The 18422-nt window shown below is 37.8% G+C and overlaps 1 protein-coding gene across 4 annotated transcripts in view; it reads left to right on the top strand.

The window, feature by feature from the left end:
• The window catches only part of TRIO (trio Rho guanine nucleotide exchange factor), a 251433-nt gene that overhangs the window by 160121 nt on the left and 72890 nt on the right, over positions 1 to 18422 (top strand). For all 4 annotated transcript variants that reach the window (XM_032117844.1, XM_032117852.1, XM_032117845.1 and 1 more), the window contains exons 26-33: positions 703 to 772; positions 1231 to 1320; positions 3176 to 3268; positions 5482 to 5593; positions 7566 to 7756; positions 10692 to 10793; positions 12926 to 13068; positions 13663 to 13762. In XM_032117844.1, the coding sequence (XP_031973735.1) occupies positions 703 to 772; positions 1231 to 1320; positions 3176 to 3268; positions 5482 to 5593; positions 7566 to 7756; positions 10692 to 10793; positions 12926 to 13068; positions 13663 to 13762 (901 nt within the window). The remainder of the gene's footprint in view (positions 1 to 702; positions 773 to 1230; positions 1321 to 3175; positions 3269 to 5481; positions 5594 to 7565; positions 7757 to 10691; positions 10794 to 12925; positions 13069 to 13662; positions 13763 to 18422) is intronic.

Raw genomic sequence — 18422 nt, 5'->3', positions numbered from 1 at the left:
ATGGGAAAGAGTAGACCTCCCAGCTCTTCCTTGGCTCTTCATAGCTTCTCTGGAGATGCCCCAGCATCATTACATTTACTTGAGCATGGAGCATGAAAGAGACTTGTCAACACCGTTTCTTCTGAATAGAATGGTTCCTAGGGAGATCTGTGTACGGAAGTCTTGCTCTGAATCTTCCTTCTTTGTTACTTCATTGGTTGTGTATACATTTGTATTGGGTTATGATTCTTTGAAGTAATAAAATACACCTAGCATATTCCAGACCCTGGTTTTACAGCTCTTTGTATGCTCTGTGTTGACTTGAGAACCTGAGTATCCAAAAAGTAAGGTTTGGTTTTTTTTTTTAATTGAGATGAAGGCTAAACTTTTCTTGAAACTGAAAACAGTAGGAAACCTTCTTGATGAAGAACAACAGCAATTACTAAATTTTTGTGTATTCTTATGTATTAATATGTATTAACTGCATGTCTGCTGGTTCAATTTCTGATTTTCACATCAGAATTTTTATTGAATTATATTTTATATTAGTACTTTTATTACACATTTTTATCTATTCCAGTTATCTTTATTTCCTTAACTCATGCTTTTGGTATTACAGAAAGTTTTCTAATAGCCTTTGTTCACAGACAATAAATCCAAACAAGTTGCTGTAATGAACATGTTTGATGTGCCTTGTACTATTTGTTTCTTTTCTACCCACAGTATATTTCTCAAGGAGTTGGAAAAATATGAACAGTTACCAGAAGATGTTGGACATTGCTTCGTTACTTGGGTAATGAAGTCAGACTTATGTTTAGAAGTAGAAAGGGAGATAGGAGGCATGAAGGGATGAATTCTTGCTCCCAGATCCCTTTTTGATTTGTAAAAGTACCTCTTCCTTCAAATTTAACTAAAAGTTGTGTATCTTTAACTGAGAAAAAACCAACAATTAGGGCACTCCTGTCACATGCCAGTGCTTAGCTGCTCTTGAAGTGTATGCACGTTGCCTAAACCTGTGTGCAGATTTGGTTTGTCTTAGCTTTGAATAACCTACTTTTGTATACATTGCTGTTGTTTTCAGTCTTACTTGCCTTGATGGATATTCTTATGCTGCCAGTTTGAGTGGGAATATAATTCTGTACAGCTCAGTTTCTTGATAGGGAAGATAAAATCTCTGATAAAGGTGTAAAACCTTTGAGACAGGAATGATGCTCTCTGATAACCTGTGTAAATTTGCATTTTGTTCTGCAGGCAGACAAGTTCCAGATGTATGTTACCTACTGTAAAAATAAGCCAGATTCTACTCAGCTGATATTAGAACATGCAGGAGCATACTTTGATGTAAGTACATCATGTCCACCTTAAAAGCACACCTTGGCTGTTTGACTCGTGGATTTGCAGTTCTGCTGAGTGCCTAATTTGTTAAGAAAATGCAAGTTTCCTGTTAGTAATGCTGCAATTTATTAAGCTGTCAGCCTAAGAAAATCAGTGCTGTATCTCACATGGTTAACTTCCATTGCTCAGTTGGTGTTACAGTGCTGTCAAATCAGATGTGAAAAGTCGCTGTCATCTATCAGAGAGGTTCAGAACTGGATGCAGGTTCTGGCAACAACAACCGAGACGTGAATCTTCAGCTCACACAAGCACATCCTGCAAGTCTTAGCATTTTGATGTGCTTAGTTTGCATTGTATGTAATAAAGATAGAAATCTTGGTTAGATTTTGGAGCACTTTTAAACTGGAATTGCATGTAGTGGTAATTCAGTTGACTGCTGTTATTTAGAAGGGCTAAACCTCCTTATTCAGTCCCAAGGTTCCTTGGTCTGCACATGTAATATTCTGCATAAAAAGGGGACAAAAATGTAGATGTGTTAGTGGTTTTAGGGAGGAATTTTGGCCATGGTGAATGAGTTTTGGTTGGACATGTATTTACAGATGATTCAATTAGAGTGCTCTCTTTCCATTTTTTTCCCCAGCTGAGCCACTAGCTGTGTAATGACACCACAGTTTTTTTTAGAATTGTTTGTACAAGTAGAGGGAAGTAGAGGAAATCCCCGAAGCTCTTGGGGTTAATCTCAAAAGCCTAATCACTAAGGAAATGGGGTTTCTAAACATTGTGAGGCAAAGCCTTTCTGTGAAGCCTCTGTTAAATTTTCAGTGTTTGAAGAAGAGCAGGTAAGTTACAGAAAATCAGGCAGATATGACATTCCCAGAAAAATTTAGTAAATACCATTTTAAAAAATAACACAGGTCTCTGATAAAACTATTAGAAATAAATTCTTGCCACCACTTCCTTTGATCCATCTGTTTTACCACTATATACAGAGCTCTCCACCCCCTAATCCACCTAAAGTGTGGAGACCTAATTCAGTGCACAGAGAACTTGAGAGCTTCCACTGATGACACCACTGGTCTATGTGAAAATATCATGTTTATCCCATTTTTGGATTTCTGATACTGTAATCATGGTGGGAGGGCACATAGCTGTGGGCCTTAACTTGCTGTTTGAAACTGCTTGATTAAAATACATTCAGTGCTATGATAAATGGCAGACTCTATCAGGGAAGTTCAGCCCTAATCAGTACCTGAAATCTGTAATCATCCCATCTAGCTATCACATAATTCTGTTTTCCACCTTTAGCTTCGTGGAGGTCACCGTTTTTAATATTTGTAAGTGGCTGTTTACTTGTCAAGTGCGTGGTAACCTCTTTTCTTCAGTCAGAAACTGTTCCTCGGTGCTCCCTCTGGTGGGGGACGAGGCCATGTGTGGCTGTTGGCACTGAAATAGCAGGGGATGCTGAGAAACCTCCGCCTCAGCCTTTCCTGGTACTCCTGCCTCTTCCCTGGAACACTGGAATGTGAGGCTTTTTCCTCTCTTGGAAGTAGCAAAAGAAGTACAAATCTTAATGTGTTGCCACACATTCTGTGTCCCTAATTGTTGCTCTGTGTATTTAGGTTTGTTGAAACATTTCACAGGTACTCTTGGAGGTAATAGTCTTCTGTTTGTATTAAGTGAGCAGGCAGATGCACAGCATAATGATTCACTGTGCCTGGAATATCTGGTCATCCTGTTTTTTAGGGATTTTTCCTGCTAAAATAGAATTTGTAGTTAATGTATATTATTGCATATCCCTCAAAACAGTTTATATCTGAATGTTGGTGCTCACAGTCCTCAGATGTTTGCTTTTTCCACATAGGAGATACAACAACGACATGGACTGGCCAACTCTATCTCCTCTTACCTTATCAAACCTGTCCAAAGGATAACAAAATACCAGCTTCTTTTAAAGGTCAGTATTAATTCAGAGTTCTTCATCTGATTCTGCTGTTCTTAAGAAGGCAAAGTTCTTGCTGAAATCAGGAGGGTTGTTTTACTCTGCTCTCCAAGACTCCAGCATCCTGGGCAGCCTCAAATACTGCTGCAAAATTTCAACTGAAAATGAAAGAAGGCATAAACAAGCAACTTTTTGTCCCGATTTCTGTAAATCAAAAAAAGATACCTGTCTACTAATGTTTACTTAGAAAATATAATTTGCATTTCCAGGGTAAAAAAGTAATTCATGCCCATATGGATGCATTTTTGTAATGGTTTCTACACCAAATTTTGGCAAGCTGTTAGCTATGTTGATGGTATTAAGTACTGTAAATTAGAAAATAATTTAATATATTTATTTATATATAAAACTGTAATATAAAATATCTATGAGACATATAAATATACATGAATATATATGTGTATCAGTAAATATATACACATAGTGGTGGTACTTGTAGAGCTGTTGCACAAAGAGTTGTTATTTGTAATGTTGCCTGAAAATGTCAAGTAAATAGTAGCTGTTAAAATAAGCACAACTTTTGGAACCCTGTAGTTAGAGCTTTCACTCAGTGGACAAATGTCTTCTCAAGTGAGCAGCAGTGTTCTTGGACTGTGCTGGTTCTCTGTTAGGTGGCAATGCTTGTTTTGTTATAGCAGCCTACCAAAGCACTGTAACTGATCTGTGTCTCCTCTTTTTACTTGAGAACAGCCATGCATGATTGCTTTTGAAATTTTTGAAAAACATTAGAGGCTATTTCAGGTCAGGTGGGTGGTAACAAATCTGTCCTTTTTGACTGAAACTTATTATCTGTTTTCCACTTGCAAAGAGTTGCAACTTAAGTTATAATTACAGAAATACTCTAGGCTGTGCTGTTTCAGAAATTCAGAGGTATTAATTCCAACAATTATTATTATTATTTTTAATATTAATATGCCTTAGCCTGCTGCATTATGGAAGTGGTGGGATAGATTGGTTTCACCAGTGTTTGCAGAGCCACATGTCTTTGCTGCATAGCAAAATGGATGTGTCTGGTGGTTGCTGGGTTTCTGGGTTGCCTTTCCTTTCTTTTTCTGTAAGAAGAGAGATGTAAAGCGTGGTAGGATTAAGACCCTAAATGATGGACGAATGATTGATGAAACATTTTACAGTTCTGAAAGCTTCGCTTCTTTGCCTGAATGGTATTGAAGCTGCTCCTCTTCTGTGCCTCTGAGAGATAATTTAGTTACTCTCACTGTTCTGTGGAGTTGTCATGCAAAATTTAGGTGTGATTGTGTAGTGTTTTGCCGTGAAGGTGGTATTGGCAGTTAAATAAAAATAATGTAATGATAATAATAGTAGAAGTCACATGGCTTTCCCTTTAAAAAGGGGAAAAGGAATTTAACCTGAGGGAATGAATTAAGCGGGTCTTCTGAATAACAGAAGAAATATAATATGCCCTTTTGGTTCCGTAACCTACATTTTATCTTGATACTGTTCAAATGCTTAAAGGCTGTGAGGAAATTTGAATATCAGCTCAGGTGCTGTTATGTTAAATCTGTGGGATGTTGAATGAGCAGAGAACTGTATGCCCTAAATTCTACTACAACACCTCAGCATGTTCAATTCTCAAACTTCTGTCCATTAGTTAATGGTTGTTTGTATTGAAAAGTTGTGTCTGTAGGTTGCTTTTAACTGTAAACACTATAGAATAGAGTAATTCATGGAATACTTAGAATAAAACGATGTAAATTCTCTTTATCAGCAGTTGTACAGAGCAGGTGTTTGGTGCAGTGGAGCAATGACTGACATGGGAGGCAAGAGGGGTCCCTTTGTGCTGCCCTGCTTTCCACAGTCTTCATGAATTGGCAGCTGCATTTTTCTGGGCCTTGATGTGGCACAGCGTCTGATAACTGTGTCTGTGCTTATCAAAAAAAGTTTTGTTCTTAACATAACTTTTGAAGATTTCTTATTAAGCAGATAATCCTGTTTAAATTAGAAGTGGTTAACTGATAGCTTGGGCTGCTTCTTGAAGAACTCATCAGGCTAGAAACAAAGTATGCTGTCATGTCACTGGTAGCGTAAGAAGTTCAAAAAGATTTTAAATGTCGAAAATGATTTTTGGTTTGTTAGAAGTACTCTTCGCTTGTCTGTCATATTAGTGTAGAGATAAGTGATAGAGAGTCCTCTTGTCTGCTTGTCTTTTGCAGGAGCTGCTCACATGCTGTGAAGAAGGTAAAGGTGAGATTAAGGATGGCCTGGAGGTGATGCTTAGTGTGCCAAAGCGAGCCAATGATGCCATGCACCTCAGCATGCTGGAAGGTAGGATTCAAGCTGCCTTTCCAATTTCATTGTGTGCTGCAGATTAACTTTGTTTTGTGAACACGTTCTTTTCTCTGCGTTTGTATTTTTCATACCATTTTGGTAGGGCTATATAAGATGTAAACTTACTTAGGAAAATTAATTGTTACAGACAGCTAGTACAGTTTTGTTAATTTTTTTAACTGTTCTTTCACCTTGATCTGTAGCTGTGCCACTGCAGATTTGAAAAACATGTAGGCTAATGAAGTAGTCCACTACTCACCCAAAATGCAATAGGTAATTGGTCAGATATGCTGGCTTTGGCTACGTTTTCCAACCAGTATCCTTAGCTTCTTTGTATGAGACACATAAGTGTGTCGCATTAGTGATTTTGCTGATTTATGTATCAAATAATTGTCTCCCGGAAGTTTGACTTTTTCACATCTGTTTGTTGCCTGTTCCATAACAGACTTCTGGTTGAAATGAAATTTATCTTCTGGCAGTAAAATGTCAGCATAAGCCAATTTAGCCCAAGCCTAAGCCAGTATAATCATGTTCATGGCAGACAGTGGAGGTTGGATGTAATGCATCTATGTGCTTAGAACAACTTTCTGCCAAAATCTGTTTTGCAATTGGCACGTTATCATGTTTTAATGGTGCAATCATACATTTAGTAATAAAAGTGTTTTTCTTGGGCATTTAAATTTTTTTGAGAGAAAAGCAGGGCCCTCTTACCCTACAGTTGCTGAATAAATACTTTTAAGTGCTTCTAGTCAATATGCCTTTTCTTCCCCTCTGCCTTCTGGTAGTAGCATGCAGCTTGTTGTGGAATTTCCAGTGTTGTGCTAGTTACTGTAAAATTTGCCTCGGTTTGACATGTGATCCTTGATCATGTGAATGCTCCAAATCACCTCTGTTCCTTGATTTCAAACAATAGGGATGTTGGTCAGTTTACAGGATCAGTTCCAAATGCTTGTTCAGGAGGTGGTCTTAGTGTAAAAGCTGACCAGCTTTGGTAATAATCTTTTAACACTGGGAATGTGACTCTGGAGAATATCCTAATCTTTTACATAAGTTGGTTTTCCAGCAAATCGTGTGTGTATTGTTGAGTCATCCCATGTTGGACAAATATAGTGAGTGAGCACACTTCCTCTTTATGTCTCTGGAGAATTTTGATGGAACTTGCCTCTGATCCTCTCCATACTGTTGCCCTGTTTAGAACATGAGAGCTGGCAAGCAGTTATCTATTTAAAACACATTTTGATACCACTCAGGAGAGTATGGTAGACAATTTTTGTTATCCTTCAACTCAAAGCTATGTATTAAACTGGGATAACATGGTACCACTAAAATGGAAGTAAAAGTGTTGGTATTCTCAATCTTCATCTTTTTTTCATTATGTCTCAATATAAGTGATCCAGCTGGTAATTACTTTATTGTGGATTGATTCTGGCATGACCAATGGCAGGCTGATCATATGCCAACAGCTCCAAGCTGCCATGATTTTTCATCCCCAGTTGGAACACATTTCTGTGCTCATTGCCTACATGGTAGAGGTGTACATCCAGAAAAGGTGGCACTTGGGAGCTTGCCTCTCTCAGAAGAACCTGATGTGCTCTGTGTCCTTGCAAGTTGCTTACTTTCTACAGTGGCAGAATGCTCATAAGAGAAATCATTTTCATCACAGAAGAGGTTACCAGAAGCTGACAAAGATAGATCCATCATTTGTTGGTAAAATACTGCCAGAGGAGCTGATTAAGTTCTTAACAGTTGGATGTCTAAATTTAGAATTAGATTTGAGCTGCAGTTATGTGTAGTATATTGCAGTGTTAAAATCAAGTCTTGTTTTTAGTATTGTTTTCTTGGAATCCCATCTTTTGGAAGTTGTATTGGGGAAAAAAATCATACAGTTTAATGAACAAAAGCTGTGCTTTTTATGTTCCTTGTATTACCAACTTTTCATGGTTAATCTTTCCTTTCACTCTGTTCTTAGGCTTTGATGAAAATATAGAATCTCAGGGAGAGCTCATCCTTCAAGAATCCTTCCAAGTGTGGGACCCAAAAACACTAATTCGAAAGGGAAGAGAGAGGCACCTTTTCCTTTTTGAGATGTCTCTGGTTTTCAGTAAAGAAGTAAAGGACTCGAGCGGAAGGAGCAAATACATTTACAAGAGCAAACTGTTTGTAAGTATGGGAGAACAACTGATCATATTTACAAAACTGGCTAGATTAGGCTTCAGCTAAGCTCAGGTGATTTAAGCATGCCTGAAGAACTTGAACAACTCTTACAGAGCACTGAAAGAACAGCCTTGGAATGTATAGACTTAATCTTGCAACTTTGGTGCTTTGTCTTGTTTTTTTGAGGTGAAAGGATAGGCTCAAAGCATCTACTGAAGGGTACATATCAGTCTTGGTGTGTCAGGTCAAATGAAAATCGTTATTGGGCTGGACTGGTTTTGACTTAATTGTGTGCTGATTGCTGATTCTTTAATGCTTATTTGTATAAAGCAGAAGGATGGAAGGAGTTGATAAGCTGCCTTTGTCTGTCTTGTTTACAATTGCTGTTGTAGTAATAAGTCACGCTAAGGATTCGTTTTAGTGGATATTGTACACATACTGATTGGGGAAGGCAAGAACTTTGTTTTGGAAAAGTTCATTCCAGAATGTTTGCTGAGACCAGTAGTCCTACAATAAAATTCTCTAAATAGAATTACAGTACTTATAGTCTACTGTAAGATGGATGAAAGGATGAAAAGGTGGAAATGTTTGTCTTCCCATCTAAAAAAAAAAAAAAAAAAGAAAGAAAAAAACCCCTAAAACCTCCACTCTTGCTTTCCTTATCTGTAGCATGTATGCTTTACAAAATGTGACTCTGGAATTCACATCCTTACCTTCCTGTCCTGTTGCATGACTTGGGTGAGAGCAGTACTCACACTCCATAAACTAAGGTAGCCAAGTGGCAAGACAGTCGCCCATGGCTTGCTCTGCATCGCTCGAGGGCAAGATTAGCATTTACACCAAATAGGTCAGAGCAAGCACTTGAAATTACTTTCCTTCTCAGAATCACTCTCTAGAAATCATTATTCTTGTATTGATCCTTTTGGGATATATGACTAAGTCTAGAATGGTGTAAATACTGAGTCTTTTCTCCATGCTTCTGCTGCTTTTCCTTCATTCATTCCTTCTTCCCACTTCTGTGTCGAAACCGGTAAAACAGGTTGGTTAAAAAAAACCTTATTTTTTTCCATATCTTTCTTTGCATATTCTGTCACCTCATTTCCAACACTTGCTTTCCTTCCCGATACAAAATAGCTAGCAGGTAACACAGCTGCAGCAGTTCGTTGATCACACCCTTCTTTGGTGCTCTCAAGAACCTAAACCACAGAAAAATACTGGTATACTGGAGAATATCAATAGCTGCCAAGGGATTATGTGGGAGAGGGGATAGAACTGAAAAATCAGTCCTGTAAACTTGTCATGTCAGTTCCTCTGGCAGGAATTCAGTAATAGCCTTATGTCCTAGAGAAGCTGATGGAAATCTTGAAGACTCTCACTGTACCTGATTTTTAAAACACAAGGATTCTTTTTGTTGTCATATTCCGTCTGGCAAAATATCCTGTAGTGCAGTGTACTACTATAGCAGCTCTTATAATTTGATCTTTAGAAAAGGCATGTGTTGAAACCATGCATGTTGATTTGAGCTAAAGATCTTTTTTGTATGCTCTCCTGTGACTTAGCTCTGGAAGGTGGCTCTACAAAGATGAGGTCCTTCTCTTTGCTTCGGGCCTGATGACCATCAGGATTTCCCCAACACAGGATACTCAATGGCATGATATATGTAGGTGGCAGAATGTGTTAATGAACTCTTTGGCAAGAGATTGTGTCCAAAAGCAAATGCCTAAGGAGGGCTGTGGGAACAAGGCAAGCAGGTGTTACTTTGACAGAACACTCTCCCAGTCATCGGTAACTGGTGTTTGGGAGCTTCCTCACCTCAGTGTGGTTTCCATGCATCCAGTAACCCACAATGATCTCTGTCCTGTGAGCCTGTCCTGGAGCCCCATGCAGACTTGCAGCATTGCCAGTGTCCTTTGCAGAGAGCCATGTTGCTCAGCTGCTTATTGGGCACAGGCAGTTGTGTGGAAGGGTGGATGTGTTGGGTTGGGGTTATTTTAGTAGGAAAAAAACCCAAAAAAGCTTTCACCCACCAAAACCAAAAAAACCCAAGTTGGCATCCAAGTGAGACAAGAAAAAAAATACCTTTACTCAGGTACTGGGTATCCAGCATCTCTTGTGTTGAACTGTATATGGGCTAATGATGATGTGTATGAGGGGAAAAATTCAGCTTCTAATCATGTGAGATTACTTAGGAGCTGTTGGGGAGTGAGAGTTCTTTTAGTTTGAGCTGTATTTCTTAGTTTGTAATTTTTTTTGGAGCAGAGCCTGTATGAATTGTTTAAAGTGGAAGCCAATTCACATGAGTGAGATGTTGCTCCAGTCAGAAAGTGAAAACATTTTGGATGATAATTAGCTATTAAGGTCTGACATTAGAACATTCCCAAAGACTGATTGTTCGTGTATCACAAAGTTCTCCAGTGAAACTGCATTTCTGAATTATTTCATCTGTTTCAGAGGGAAGGAAACACACTAGGAAAGGCTCATTTGACAGAAAAGAGACCAAAGTTTTAGAAGATATCAAGAGAATTCTTAAGCATATCTTATCTGAGAGAAAGCATAAAAATCAGTAAACAGTGAGTGTTCTCCAATGGAAATGAACAAGGAGAGAAGCCAAAACTTACTTTCTGCCAAGCATCTTCTTTAGAGTTATAAAGCTTTTACTGTCAAGTCCAAAAACTAAAATAAGCATTTTGGTATTCAGATTATAAGTGTTACTGTTTATTGTCACTTTATAGAAAAGACTGTTAAGCTTGCAGTTCTTCCTTTTTTGAAGAGACCTCACCACTGCCACCAGAATAAAGGATTCTTTCTAGTATATGAGTTAGCCTTAAGCTTCTGAAAATCTCTTTAAATAGCAGTGCTCAATTTCTTAGAATATTAGCATGCCTTTGTGGCTTCTGAGAAAAAATGCCATATGGGCCTAACAAATTTTTCTTCATTCCAGACTTCTGAACTGGGTGTCACAGAACATGTAGAAGGAGATCCCTGCAAGTTTGCTCTATGGGTTGGAAGGACACCAACTTCAGACAACAAAATTGTTCTCAAGGTAATTTTAGCAGATGTGCTTTTAGTCTGTAGCAAGTCTTCTAGTTGTTGTTGATCTTTGTTGGGAAAGCAACAAGTGATTTCCTGCTTTGACAGGGACAGCTGCTGACAGATAATTTTCTTTGTGTGCAGAGGTGGTGGCATATATATATATCTAACTCATGTGGCCTGAGAGCAGAGAGGAATCTTTGTAGCCTACTGACTGATTAAACAAACCTGCTTTCACTAATCATAGTAGGGAGAGGGTTGATCCATGGATTTCTATAAGCTTGAAGACTTCAGCCATTAGCTGACAGGGCAGCTGGTGCCACAAGGAAATGGTGATGTCAGTGTTACCTTTCACACTCAAGTTGTCACTGCTTGTTGGCGATGCTGTTTTTTGTGACCCGTATTTTTATGCAGAAAACAAACACTGCAAAAGATTTTTATGTCTTTCTGTGGGCTACAAGGTTTTCTGAAGCTACTTGCCTTTGGATAAAAGTGCATGCAATGCCTATAAATTTTGTGTCTGGGCAAGTTACAGGTGTCACTAGTGCTCTTTGGCTCGCTAGGAGAATGGCTAAATCAATTTTTCCTGTCGTTATGGTATGTAACCTGGGACTCTTTCTCAACTGAAAATCCATTTTTGTAATGCCATAAGCAGCTAATGGGTAATTTGGCATATCTTGAGGAGCCGTGTTGAGCTGAAACAAAGTTCATCTTCCCATTTATAGGTTAATACACTTACTATTAAACTTGTTTGTGGTTTCACATATACTCATAGTGAACACTCGGTAATGTCACTTAAAAATGGCCTCTCCAATTTACATGTCAATACTCAAATTTATATCTTTCCCTTGTGAATTACAGACTAAGAAAAGTTTACATTAGCTTTCTGTTATCAGCCAAGGAATGCAAGGAAATTAAATGTAACATTAATAAATACTAGATTTTCTTTCAGTCTTAATGTTCCCATAATTTCACAGACAGTGCTTTGCAGCCTGAAATGATCCTCCCAGAATAGAGCAGAATAAGAGGTTTTAATTAAGGGCTCTCTGCATAAGATCACTTTAAGGTGTTTCTGTTCTGTGCTTTACTTAGTGCATAGAATATTTAGAAAACTTCTATGATACATCAAGCTCTTCTACAATTTTGTGGACTTTGTTTGTTTGTTTGTTTCTGAAGGTTGGAAACAAGCACTTCCTTAGCTCATTAATATTAGAAGTAAATTCCATGAAAAACTAAATAAAAGGTTTTAAAAAGGTCATGTTTATATTCTCTTCCTAAATGTTTTTGTTTGTAAAAGAAAACAAAATTCTTTTTCCTACCTGTCCATCTGTTCCTACAATTTTCTTCATCTGTTTAGAATTCCTGGTTATTATATATTTATAATATATTAAATATTTATAACATATTTGAAGCTGGTTATTTCAGGAGACAGTAATTAAGAGAAGTAGGAAATTACATATGATAATTTCTTCAGATCTACAATAATATTTATATTTAGTAGCATTTCAGGTGCAGGGTTAAATTGGACTAAACAATCATATTAGAAGTCGGGCAAGTGGATATCAAGTAATTTCTGGAGCATTTAAAAAAACAGATGTGTTGCAAGCAGTTATTAAAATGCAATCCCTAAATTAGCTTTCTGCCTCGAGATATGTACCAAAAAGTGGGAAGAGTAATACATGAAATGTGTTGTGGAAGTATATGTGTTGCCGTAAAAGTTAACTTTTTTGCCATTAATAGTATATTATTATATCAAGTTAGAACTGACCTAAATATGGGGTGAATTTACAATACTAGTATTCAAGGTGTTATTACTGGAATTCTTAAAGTAAATCAGTCCACCCTGTCTCACATGAGATGCATACAGGACCTTACTCTTCAAGTTACAAAAGTAAACTCTGAATTTAGCTTAAAATGTTTTTCAAATGAACAATATTAATGATGTTGAGAAGTGTAAAGTAGTGTTGGCAATTCAAGATGAAGACAGCCAGCTAGAATTTCCTTTTCTGCGTTCAGATGTTCAAAAATTTTTCACAAAGTCATTCTTTATGCCTTCCTCTTTGTGTTTATTAGCTGACTGTATGTGTGGATCTTCTCAGCCATAGTGGTCCATTGTGGGGGTTTTGTTTCTTTTGCATATCAAAGGCATCCAGTATAGAGAATAAACAGGACTGGATCAAACACATCCGGGAAGTGATACAAGAAAGGACTATTCATCTGAAAGGAGCATTGAAAGAGCCCATCCACATTCCCAAAACTGCACCAACAACAAAACAGAAAGGAAGAAGGTAAGTAGTATTTCAAATAATCAGAGATCTCTATGTACACAACAGTGCTCTTTCCTCTGTAGTGTTGAATTTCGAATGACTTTCAGTGGATTGGACAAAAGCAAGAGTCGTTTTGTCCAGCTTTATCTTATCATTAATTTACAGTTTCCTGCAATGCTGAATTTGTTCAGATTTCTGCTCTGAACAGTCCCTGACTTGTGTAAATGAGCCATTACAGAAGGGATTTGGAACTGCAGTTCAGGATAGCTGTACATTTTAGATTTTTGCAATTCTGTGTGTGTTATTCAGGTCCTTGGTTTTCCTTTCATGAAGCTTGAAATGTGTGACCAAGTGTCCTGCTTGCTAGCTTTGGCTAAGTGACTGTGCAAGTTTCTTGCCATAGTTCTGGCTCACTGGTTGCCTTAATTGTACATTATACAGACCTTGAGCAAATGAATCCCTTCTCTTGCAGCAGAGAACAGAGTATTAAGTACTGAGTATTTGATTCTTGCATCAGTTAGTTTGTCTGTTGCTACACTAGGAGTGTCTAACTTCTTTAACTAACATGTTACAAACACAGTACTATTCTTGTAATGAAAACTGAATTCTTTGCAGAGATGGTGAGGACCTGGACAGTCAGGGAGATGGCAGCAGCCAGCCTGACACTATTTCAATTGCCTCACGAACCTCCCAGAACACTCTAGACAGCGACAAGGTAAGTTTTCCAGGAGTTGCTCTGTGCTGAGAGCACGTGATTCGTCCCTTAGTATGAATTAGCACCCAAGATTAGTACTTTCAGAGGAGAGGTGTGGAAATACTCAACCTCTTAAACTGTCTGCAGTAGAGAAAATACCTTGATACCATGAGAGAGCTGGAATGATTGTTTAAATCTAATAGGTTATGGTCGTTCCAGTATGAAACCATTTTGGTCCCCTCTGTTCTGCAGTTTGCTCAGATTTGACCCAGTTTAAAATGAAAGTTTTAATTTCCATAAAATTTGATAGTGATGCACAGTATTTTTCTTGATGTTAGTCTCAGCCTTCCTGAAAGCATACCATCTGCTTTTCATGTTGGCTTGAGCCTGGTGATTGCCACACACAGTTACTGTTGTGAAGGAAAAGTACTCTCCAGTGTTTATGGGTTGGAGAGTAGGTGTTCGCTTTCTGCATGGAAGCTGATGGAATCATCCAGAGGTAACCCACAAAACTGTCATTTTGTACTAGGGCTGGTGTTTCCTTTCCTCCATCTCTGCCTATAGATTCTGGCTGGGTTATACCATAAGGATACACAGCCAGAGTTTCCCCTGGGTGGAAGATAAGTAAGTGTCAAAAGAATAAAAATGTTTATGAAATGTGTGTGTTACTTGGAATTGAAACAAGATTTTTGGCAAGTGAGAACTGTTAAGACCTTGGAGGGAGGTAGAGATGGATAATTAAAGTTTATCAAACAGAAGAATAAATTAAAACACTGAAGATGCCTAGCAAATTACTTGAAAGTTTGGTTAGGGATTTCTGGTCTTTTACCTCCTTGGGTAAAATTGTTCTGATGAGCCATTCGAACTACACAGATAAATAACAAGTATTCTTCAGGGTAGCTAAGTGAATAGGTTCTCAGAATAATATTTTGATCATTCCCATCATCACCTAAACTCAGTGAGTTTCCTGTATTTTCACATGTCACTCAAACTCTATAGTTTGATTTTTTCCATGTAGAGAAGCAGACAGAAGGAGGGAAATATTAGGTGCTTAGGTTGCTCTTGTATTTGTCAAAAACAGCCTATGTTTTGACCTTGTGGATTTGTTCTGAGGTTGGTCTGTACTTTTGGTGGTGGCTTCTTCTAAAGATAGTTGTGAGAAAAACAGGTGCTTAGAGGAAGAAGATCTCTTTTGATGACTTTTGTTTTGCTGTCTTATTCTTAGCATTCTTACTTAACTATTTAGGGATTTACAAAAATTGAGTTTTGTATGCTAGCAGACGGTTCTTAAGAGCAGAGTTTAGGTAACCTGCCACACTCAGAAGCAAGACATGCTGTCTCTGATTCCCCTGCTTGTTGGCTGAGACATCAGGCTCTGTGTGTGCAGGTTGGAGGTGATGCAGTCCATCCCTGCCTGCAGAGCCATCGCCCTTCTGCAGTGGTTTGAGATGCACTGTTCCCGAGGGTGACTAGCGCGGGTTGTCTCCCGATGCCCTTCACAGTCACATTTCATGCGTCATGTGAGAATTGCTGAGAAAGGCGGCCAAGTAAAATGCCCTCAGGATTGTTTTCCAGTCTGACATGAGGAGGAGTCTTACCAACAACCTGTTCAACAGGAGTTATAAGTTAAAAGGAGGAGGAATGGAAGAAAGGAGAAATGGAAAACACTTTTCTGTATTTTCCTGACAAATTAAATTTTAAGTGTGATTAGTGACTGTAGTGTTGTTTATAATGTATTTTTGAGTTCTTACGTTTGTGTGTAAAATTTTTGTTAGACTTTTCTTTGCCAAGAAAAGTAAGCTGAAGACTCCCGGGGAGTTACTTGTACTATGTAGTGTATGTTCAAGGAAGAAATTTACCATTGTGCACTTCTAAAAAGTGTGTGAATTAGCAGGGTAGCTTTGTTTAATGCTTCTATTATATGGTTTAGTTTGCTAAATACATTGAGAAATTCTTTAATCTGTTTAAAAATACAAAATAAAAATTATTAAGGAACAGTAACAGGAAGGTGGCCAGTGAAATCTGCAGGGTGTCTTAACACTTGCTGAGTCTGAAGTAATCTCTCACTTTGGATGTTGAAAATTCATTAGCTGCAATTCATTTGGGATTTAAAATCGACTCTGTTTTCTTAGCCTAGAAGCTTGAAGTGTGTGTGAATGTCTTACAGAAATGGAGTAAAACAGTTGTACAGATTTTAAGTGCTGTTAATGTGGTTAGCCAGGGGAAGCAATGGAACTCCTTGGTCAAATCTGGAGCATGTACCTAACTGAGATGGGATTCCAAATCAAGAAACATTAAAAATATCAAGCAATTTAAAATAGTAATAATTAATTGGTAGAAGTGTTTACGGCTGTATTATTTATTAAGCTCTTGCTGAACTTTTTTTCTGTTCACATGTATCCATAATCAAGGTTAAGAAAAGACAACAAATATCAAACATGTCATATTAATCAACAGCCAAGTAAAACCATTCTTTTACTTCTGCCAATTATATGTTCAGACAGTTCATTATTTTAAAATAAATGTTTTGGTTAGAAGTTTTAAACTGTTATACAGGGGGAATATCAAGAATGAAGTCTTTTATCCAAATGTCAATATTCTTTCTCACCTCCTCAGAGGTTAACACTTTGAAAGAGCTGAAAATCCTTAACCTTGATAGTAAGTGGTTGAATATTGTCCAGATGAACTTCTTTCCTTGCATCCTGTTTTCTGACATAATTGGAGTTGCCATAACAACAAATAACTTCATGATTAGCTTTTTTCTTCTCCACCCTTGCTTTTTAGGCTAGAATTGTAGCTTCTCATTGTTGGCTCCCCTGTTGCAATGCTGCTTTTCAGTAATGACTGGGATGATGCAATAGACCATATGTTTGTAAAGCTGACATTGACATCCTTCCCAGCTTCATGTCATCTGAAAACAGTGTTGGAAGGCAGAATTAGAATTCAGAATAATCTTGGCAATGGGAAAAATTAACAGGCAAAATACTGTGCAATTTACTAGGAACACGTTAGCGCTTATATGAATAGGTGGAAATAGTTAAATACTAATGAAAACAACGAGAACCTTGAAGAGTTTTTGAGAGGATGATTGAGAAGCTACAGAGGCTCACAAGATGTTTATTATTTAGCAGTGTGATACAGCTGGGAAGGCAAGGGAAGCAGCAATATATTGGCTTACATATATTGGTAGAAATGGGATGTTGAGCTGCAGGACACAAAGTCCTCATTCTTTATTCAGAACTCGTAAAGCTTTCATTAGATACTGCATCCAGTTTTGAGTACAGAATTTTAGAAAATCAGTGGTCCATTGGAAGAGTTCCAAGGGAAAGAAGAAAGATTGATTAGAAGTCTACTAAACCTAACTTACGGAGCAAGGTAAAGAATTGGGACTAACAAGTTTAAAGGAAAAAAAAGGCAGAAGGAAGGACTTCAGGTCTTCAAGTGTGTAAAAAGCTACCACAAAGAGTTACTAAATGTTCTTTTACCTATACTTTAAGTGGATGGGATGTGATCAAAGGACTTATTTTTAAAAAAAGATTGCAATAATACTTTTTATGAGTATGAAAATGTGAAACCCTAGAGCAGAGTAATTGTGAAGGCTGGGGAATCTCCATAACTGGAGTTCTTCAAGGACAGTTTGGATAAATGTTAAGGATTCACACAGATATGGTTGATCATGCTCTAGAGGAAGGCAATGAAGTGGACTAAGTGATTTAAGATCCCTTTCCAGCCTTTTTTTATTATCATGGGGTGTATCTTCATATGGCAAGACATGCTAAATACATCAGTAGCACTGACCCATCCCGAAATATTGGAAGGTATAATGGAATCCAGAGTGAAATACAGAGTTTTTGAGAGACAGATTTCTACTCCATCAAAGCATCTCAGTTTTCTGCATGAGTGCTCTTATTGTACCCTTCTCAGTAAATATTTTGCCCTTCACAGTATTCCTTCTATTCGTGTTCTGTAGACGAGTAGCCAGCATTTTAGGTGGCTAATGGATAAAAGAGATTCTTGGACCATTCATTTGGCCTTTCATCAGCCTCATCTGATTTTTAACATTGTCTTTTGAACTTGATCCAGTGCATAGGAAATTAAATAGGGAGGCTGAAGGAAACAATGTAGGTCTGATAGGATTTTTTCATGCTTCTATTCAGTGATCTGGTAGAAATGTGAAATAATCCAAACTAGTATTTTGGTATCTGAGAAGATGAGAGGCTTTTAGAAGAAGAGCTGGAAGAGCTGTCATTGATTGCTCTCCTAAATAGTAGAAATCATGCAAGCTGCTGTGGGTGGTCAGTACAGCACTATTTTATTTTTAAGAAATTGTCTTTTGTGCCTAGCTGGTAACACTTTATATTACTGTCTATGTGAAGTTGTATTTCATTTTCATGCTTCTTTAAGCTTGTCTGTAGTTCTTTGAAAAACAGAAAAAGGACCGAAGCAGCAGCAGACAACCAAGTATTTAATTCTGCCAGCTGAGTCTCCAGAAGAGAAAAGGCTTCCATCAGTAGAAAAAAGTGTTAGTAAAAAAGCAGACATGGCTCTCAGTGCCATGAGTCAGAGTCAGAAACCAAGTCTGGACAGCTACTTGGTCAAATCAAAATGCTATTTATTTGAGGCAGAACTTTTGTGCTGTCCCATTTCTTTTCTCCCACAGTGTACTTGTTTCCATTTTAAA

The sequence above is a fragment of the Corvus moneduloides genome, chromosome 1 (genome assembly GCF_009650955.1).
Source record: "Corvus moneduloides isolate bCorMon1 chromosome 1, bCorMon1.pri, whole genome shotgun sequence".
NCBI lineage: Eukaryota > Metazoa > Chordata > Aves > Passeriformes > Corvidae > Corvus > Corvus moneduloides.
This window is presented reverse-complemented; position numbering and strand designations above follow the sequence as displayed.